At 37.6% G+C, this 7,405-nt stretch overlaps 1 protein-coding gene across 3 annotated transcripts; it reads left to right on the top strand.

Moving 5' to 3' along the window:
* Positions 1-508: 508 nt before the first annotated feature.
* Positions 509-5,829, top strand: LOC132631959 (uncharacterized). 3 transcript variants are annotated; one of them, XM_060347723.1, is made up of 5 exons: positions 509-1,250; positions 1,511-1,570; positions 2,178-2,462; positions 2,544-4,567; positions 4,781-5,829. In XM_060347723.1, exons 2-5 carry the CDS (start codon positions 1,550-1,552, stop codon positions 5,589-5,591), a joined length of 3,141 nt encoding a protein of 1,046 aa, XP_060203706.1. In that variant the 5' UTR covers positions 509-1,250; positions 1,511-1,549; the 3' UTR covers positions 5,592-5,829. The 3 variants fall into 3 exon arrangements, with proteins under 3 accessions (XP_060203706.1, XP_060203705.1, XP_060203707.1); XM_060347722.1 differs by having other exon boundaries at positions 509-722; XM_060347724.1 differs by having other exon boundaries at positions 509-722; positions 2,547-4,567.
* The last annotated feature ends 1,576 nt before the right edge of the window (positions 5,830-7,405 follow it).

Consider the following 7,405-nt stretch of genomic DNA (forward strand, 5'->3'; position numbering starts at 1 on the left):
ATTAACTCCAAGTCTCTTCCAGAATCCCCTTTGCTCCGAAAATCTTCTATATTAGCCAAGAATCCTGGTTTGGCATAAATATGAATAATCATTCATAGTTATTCACACCCATGAAGTGATCCCAAGAAAAAATAATTGCTCCTAATTGTGAATGAATATGCCAATTAAATTTAGACTCTCATTAAGTTAGACGATTAATGCTGACGACAAATCGTCCAAAATTATCCAAGTATACTCAAGTACATCCTAACATTAATTGCGGTGGATGAATATAATCCCTCCATCCTTAATTACGAGAAGTTTGGGAATCCGAATTAATTGAAACCTCAAAAATACGCGATACGAAATAAATAATAAAAAAAGGGTAAATTTGTGCAGATAGGGCAAAAAAGTGCGAGAGTGCCGAAAATAGGTCTAGGGCATCCAAAGTAAATTATGGACGCAGTGAAGGGCAATTTGGTGACAAAGATAAGCATAAATAGGTGGTGTTTGACGATTCTTTAGACTTGTGCCATATCTTGCCAACAAAGAGGTGAAGAAATATTAGCATACTAAAGGTCGACTATCGCAACCCTAGGCCGATCGAGTTTTCCGGCTGAGTGTTTTATTGAAGCAATATAACAAGAAGAGATCTGCCATTGTTTCTCTCTTTCTTTTTCTGATGAGAATCGTCAAGTTTTGAGTAGTTCATCGCGGAATCTGCACTTGTTTGTTGGAAACAGGTATTGAAAACCCTAGCTAATGCTTTTGTGCGATTATCTGTTCATTGTTTTTGGAGAATCTACAATGTTTGGGACTACTACCAGATCTATGGTTATTTCCTTGCTTTTGAAGTTGTCAAGATCAGGCCGGAAGTGCCATTGTTCTGTTTACTCTTCGAGGCAATTGAAGTTGCGATTGGGATCTTTTTATATCCATAGATTTACTGTTTCTGCTGCCATAGGATTTGTGCTTGACAAGTCAACCGAGCGGCCAAATTTTATGATGTACCTACCTATCCACGGAAAGCTCTCGATGAAGGATTCATGCAAAAATTAGGAATCTACAGACATGAAATAATGCAATTAAGTTACCTTATCATGCCAACCATCGGATCTAGTATTTCATGATGTAAATACTAGTTTAGAAGACTTTAGGGTTTCTCCTTCACCGAAGCGGATCGATGGATGAACTCCCTTACTTCTCACAGTCTAAGAATCCCTTCGCTGCAGACAACTCCTCCAAAACCCTAGCCGTTTTTATTATAAACCGTACGTGGAGCTTCCACCTCTCTCCCCCCTTTATATCCAGTAATTTTCAAAGCTTCCATCTCTTTGCTGGCTCTCTCTGTTTCTGTTTCTGTCTATGTTCATATGGTGATTCTAGATTTTTGTTTTTCTGTTTCCTTCTTTTATGTTTACAAGCAGTAGATTAGGAACAATTAGACACTAATGCATAAAATATTGGATTTCCTGAGATATCCCTTTAAAGATATGGTTTAGTTGCTTATTCATTTTATTTACCTCTACAGGTAGACGTTTTGCTGGAATCCTTCACCGACGTCGGTCCAATGATAAGGGTTAAGCCACTGGTGAGTTTTAACATTTTTAATGATTATAAATTTCTTGTGCCTTTACCTTGTATATTCTGGATGATTTGTCCTGATGAAATTTGAATGTTAAATTATGTAAAGGACAACATGGCTTGTACCCTTCATAAGTTTTTACAATTTACTTTGGGTTGCGCGTAAACAACCTCTCTCTACCTACCGATGTACTCTACCCTCCCCAGACCCCATTTTGTGGGATTCAACTGTGTATGTTGTTGTTGTTGTACTTTGAGTTATGCGTAAGTGGAGATGAACTTTCATATGAAGCAAATTTATGCTTTTAAATGATAGTTCTGATGTTTGTGTTTAACCTTATTTATCAAAAAAGAAGTATCGATATTTGTGCTAATCTTTCTTTCTTTGGTTCTGCCCAAATATTGATATTTATTTTTTCTTTTTTGTCGCATTGCCCAATTAATGTGTTGTGATGAGATACGCTTCTGATTCTGAGTTTGTGAGAAGCAATGTGATTGTGGTAAACCTAGTCTAAAGTATTCCTATTGTTTGTGTATAGTTTACACATGAAAGTACTGCAGTTGCGAAGTCTGAATAACTCAACGATGCTAAGTGGAATGTTTTAATTATGCAGACTGGCTCGTGTAGTTGCCATGATAGTTTAAAATCAACATCCGAGTTGTTCAATAAGAGAAATAAGCGAGCTGAGTCATTATGCAAGACCTGCGGAGGGAGTAACATGCTTAGTACTGTTGGTCTGGAAGTTGCAAAATCTATAAATCCTGAGTTGAGTTGGAAGGCCGTGACAAAGGGAAGGCGCTCTAGGAAGGCAGTTGCTAGACGGTTGAATGAGGGTGTGAAGGTGGTAAATCGGAGTCCCAAGAGGGTTGGAGATTTTTCAGGCTCAGATTCTGACAAGGTACGTTGTAATTTTTTTGTAATGATTTTATCAGATACAATTTTAAGTATGTCTAATCGTTGCATGTGTTAAAATATTTAGCAGATTGGTGAAGCTGGCTGTTGGTCTTCTGATAAAGTTGAACACGTTCCAATTAAGAAAAGAAGGCATTTGCTTCAAACTTCATCAGCACACTCTCAAAATCCCTCTATGGACCGCGAAGATTCACTATCACCACAATCTCTAGCAACTCCTATGCCTTCGGAAGACTTCTCGGGAATTGCACTTCTAGCTGATGCTGCTTGCATTAATGACATGGATGATGACCTTGATGAAGCCAAGGAGGCACATGCTATGATTGCATGTGCAGTACCAGTGGGGTCTGCTGGGTCTACTCCTCATTCTAAGGAGATATTGGTTTCGAAGGAATCGAGAGATCCTGGTAGAGGAGATATGGTGCATGCAAGCATCACGGAGGCCTCCATTGTTAATGAATCTGCGGTTGCTCCTAAAGGTTTTGCTGAATTCAAAGAACCTTCAGTTGTAAATAGACCAGTTTCACCAAAGGTTGACAGAATGCATTGGGATCTCAACACCTTAATGGATACATGGGAGCAACCTCCCAAGGATTCTTCTATGGAAAATGCTTTTGCCGAGGGCTTAAATGATGGCGCACAAAAGGAGAAACTCAAAATGGAAATTTCTGATAAAAAGAGGAATTTTGAAGACTATAAACATAGCCTTGGGGAATGTGCACCTCCTGGTAAAAGTGGAGCAATTTCTGAGTTTGCCAGTGTAAAAGCAGAAGTATGTAAGCTCGAATCAGCCTCAGTTAATGAAAGAATCTTTGGTGAGGAGATGTTCTCTGGAAACCCTGTTAGCCATTGTACCAAAGCCTTGGACTCTTTATCTGCACAAAGAGAAACATTAGGTGAACTTGTCACTGGAGATGCATTAGCTGATTCTTCTATTGTTAAATCACATAATGCCTCATGCATGCTTGTCTCAAATGGATTAACTACCACTGCTGCTGACGGCCTAATTTTGACAGAGATTACAGATTCTTCTGTAAAGGCTGCAGGATTTAGTAAAGCTGCTTTATCTGAAGTCCCGTTCCCAGCAAAGCCTGGCTGTGAGAGTGCCTCTAAATGCATTGACCGTAGTGATCCTATAATGACCAGTGAAGTATCTGAGACTAGTATTTTGAATGCCATGGATGTTGAAAGTTCTGATAGTAATCCTACAGAAACAGATTTCTGCGATCATTCATCTAAGTGTGAAGATTTGTCTGCCTCAAAGGTCTCTATAGCTGAGGGTCAGTCTGTTGCCGTCGAACCCGTGGAGCAACATGGCAACATTTTAGCTATTGATTCTCGAATGCAGTTGGAAGGGAATGGAGTAATTTCTAAGTCCAGTGGCAGCAGTAATTGTGATCAAGTGGAAAAATGCACGACTTCTGGGAAGGACTCTTCAAGGAGCTGTAATGAGGGATTGCAGATTGATGATCCTAGTCAATTCACAAAGAGTGCTTCGGCTTTTGAAGATAGCCATAAGTCTGATATCTCTCAGGAAGATAGTCAAATGATTAATCGAGACCATGTGACTAGAATTGAGGCTGGCTATGATTCTCCATTTGAGGATGGAGAATTAAGGGGATCAATTATGTACTCTTGGGAGGACAATGAAATTGAGGATGGTGAAAATGAATGTGTTGATTATGAATTAGATGTTAGAGATGACATGGATTCTGATGCCGGTGATTTCCCTGCCTCTGAAATTGTTGAAGCCGGCTCTGAGGGTTCACAAAGTATAGAAAAGAGAATCTCGTCAACCAGCGGATATCCAGAAGTAGATTTTGTGAAGGGCAGATCTCCAAGAAACTTTATGAGGAGGCAATTCAATAGGGCTGACAATAGTGGTGGAAAGAATGGGTTGGTTACAGGATCTAGATCTATGACTCAAAGGTTCAGTGATAAGATTGGAGGGAAAGAGAGTGATTTTAGAAAAGGACATACATCTGATTGCATGGCAACATATGAATTCAGAGGGTCATACATTGAAGAAATTGGCTCAAAGACAAATAGAGGGAAGCTACAGTCACATATTGAAGGACCGCACCGAAACAGGTGGGTATTTGTTTTTGAGACTAGTGTCCTTTACGATGTTCTTTCCTTTAAGTCTTACATAAAGTCTTGCTTTCTTATAAATTAGCTGATAATTTTAGCACCAAGTAATTTAAGTATTTGTTTTTGTGACTATGGTGCCTCTTATAATGGTTCTTTCCTTCAAGTCTTGCATAAAGTCTTGCTTTCTTATAATTTTCTTGATAATTCTTGTAGGCCGTATAACCTTACTGGTTCTTACCATAGGCCTGTAAGAGGATTTACTCCAGATAAATTTGTTGGTAGATATCGATCTCGTTATAATTCACAAGATAGGGGTGCAACGGATGGCCAGTGGAATAGCTGGAATTCAAGAAACCGCCACCCATCTACTTATCATTGCTCTGAGAGTCATAACTACTCAAGGCGCCACAATTTTACAGGTTCTGCTGAAAAGTTTGGTGGGTTAAACTCTCGAGTTCATCAGCAATCTATAAAATTTTCCTCAGAAGGTGTGCGCAGGCCACTTGTGAGGAGGAGATCATCTGTTGAGAGGGATGACTATTATGATGTCCATAATAGGATGGTACCAGCGAGAGGAGGCTATCAGAGCCGCAATGGTGGTAGAAGTTTCTCACAGAGGGTTGTAAGAGGAATCAGGGATGAAGGGTATGAGCCTATACCTGGTGATGGTGATTTATCTTCTGTACGCGTGCCTCAGTATTTACACAGGAGAGGAAGAACCAGTACTCCCACTTCAGGTAGAGCTACTCATATTTCACTGCCCAGGAGGAGATCTCATTCAAGATCCAGAACGCCTTCTCCCCATCCGTGGCATACACGGAGAGAGCGAAACTTTAGCACCAGAAGGCGTAGTAGATCTCCAGATTTAAGGTCTCATGGTAGAACGGAGCGAAGTTTTGGTGAAGATTTCTCATCTCCACAACAAGGCCACTGCCCCGCTGAACGGAGTTCTAGTAGATGGATAGATGTGCGAAGTTTTGGAGGTGAACAATCAAAGAACAAGTGGTCTCGTAAAAATAATTAGGCAGTGTCAAAGATTTGATCCCAGTTTGCACCGTTTTAGTGTCTAGATATTTTTGTTAGGTCTAGTTTTTGATATTAACGCTGGGGTGCTTTAGTTTTGATAATTTTGTTTTCATTTTTATTGAGTTTTACTTGTAAAAAGTGAAAATTACAAAGTGGAGTCGCGTTTTATGATACAAGTTATGTTTCATTTTCAATGAAAAGAAAATTTATAAAATAAAAGAATAGTTCTTATTTCATTCAAGTTTTGACAAATAATACTGTTAGAAGCTTAAGGACATTTTAAGGATTTAGTACTCTGATATTTTTCTAATAATTTCTATTATTAATAAGCCCCGTAAGGGGACGAACACAGCAACCATGGGCTGTAAAAATTATAGCCGCATTATATTCTTATACCGTGAGCTATATAATTTGTACACTTTATCTACCTATTTTTATATTCCATGTAGACACGTGTCATATTACTTAATATTAATAAGCCCTTACGGACGAACACAACAACCATGGGCTGTAAAAATTATACCCGCATTAAATTCTTGTACCATGAGCTATATAATTTGTACACTTTATCCAATTATTTTTATATCCCATGTAGACACGTGTCATAATACGTAATATTATTTCTCTTCTCATGTATAGACATATGCACTTCAAATTTAATTCTCTGACATATTTATTTCCTCCGTGCACTTTTACTTATTCACTTTTAACTTTTCATGTTCTAGTTGAATATTTATTCTCTTTTCATGTATAGACATATGCAGTTCAATTTTAATTCTCCTACACATTTTTATTATTAATAAGCCCCGTAAGGGGACGAACACAGCAGCCCATGGTTGTACCATGCAGGGGCGGATCCACATGTTGTCGAGGGTGTTCTCGGCAAAAAATTACAGTGTATATATAGGGTAAATTTTCTGTATTTATGTTTATATATTAACTTTTGAACACCCTGAATAAATTATATTAGGTTCTTCTTTTTTCCGAACACCCTGAATGAAAATCCTGAATCCGCCACTGGTACCATGGGCTGTAAAAATTATACCCGCATTAAATTCTTGTACCATGAGCTATATAATTTATACACTTTATCCAACTATTTTTATATTCCATGTAGATACGTGTCATAGTATTTAATATTAATAAGCCCCGTAAGGGGACGAACACAGCAGCCCATGGTTGTACCATGGGCTGTAAAAATTATACCCGCATTAAATTTTTGTACCATGAGCTATGTAATTTATACACTTTATCCAACTATTTTTATATTCCATATAGACACGTGTCATAGTACTTAATATTATTTCTCTTCTCATGTATAGACATATGCACTTCAAATTTAATTTTCTGACATATTTATTTCCTCCGTGCACTTTTACTTATTCACTTTAACTTTTCATGTTCTAGCTAAATATTTATTCTCTTCTCATGTATAGACATATGCAGTTCAATTTTAATTCTCCTACACAAATTTATTTCCTCCAGGCACTTTTACTTGTTCACTTTTTGCTTTTTACATTCTTAACATATTTATTTCTTCTGTGTACTTTTACTTGTTCACTTTTAACTTTTCATGTTCTAACTGAATATTTACTCTCTTTTCATGTACAAACATATGCAATTCAATTTTAATTCTCCTACACAAATTTATTTCCTCCATGCATTTTTATGAGCTATATAATTTGTACACTTTATTCAACTATTTTTATATCCCATGTAGACATGTGTCATAATACTTAATATTTATTCCCTTCTCATGTATAGACATATGCACTTTAAATTTAATTCTCCGACACATTTATTTCCTCCATG

This window comes from Lycium barbarum, chromosome 3 (assembly GCF_019175385.1).
Source record: "Lycium barbarum isolate Lr01 chromosome 3, ASM1917538v2, whole genome shotgun sequence".
Lineage (NCBI taxonomy): Eukaryota > Viridiplantae > Streptophyta > Magnoliopsida > Solanales > Solanaceae > Lycium > Lycium barbarum.

Bases quoted from the DNA above. Each gene is read 5' to 3' on its own strand.
- LOC132631959 (XM_060347723.1), top strand. From the start codon at position 1,550: ATGATAAGGGTTAAGCCACTG. The intron at 1,571-2,177 runs GTGAGTTTTAAC...TTAATTATGCAG, and splicing joins TGATAAGGGTTAAGCCACTG to ACTGGCTCGTGTAGTTGCCA. The intron at 4,568-4,780 runs GTGGGTATTTGT...TAATTCTTGTAG, and splicing joins GAAGGACCGCACCGAAACAG to GCCGTATAACCTTACTGGTT.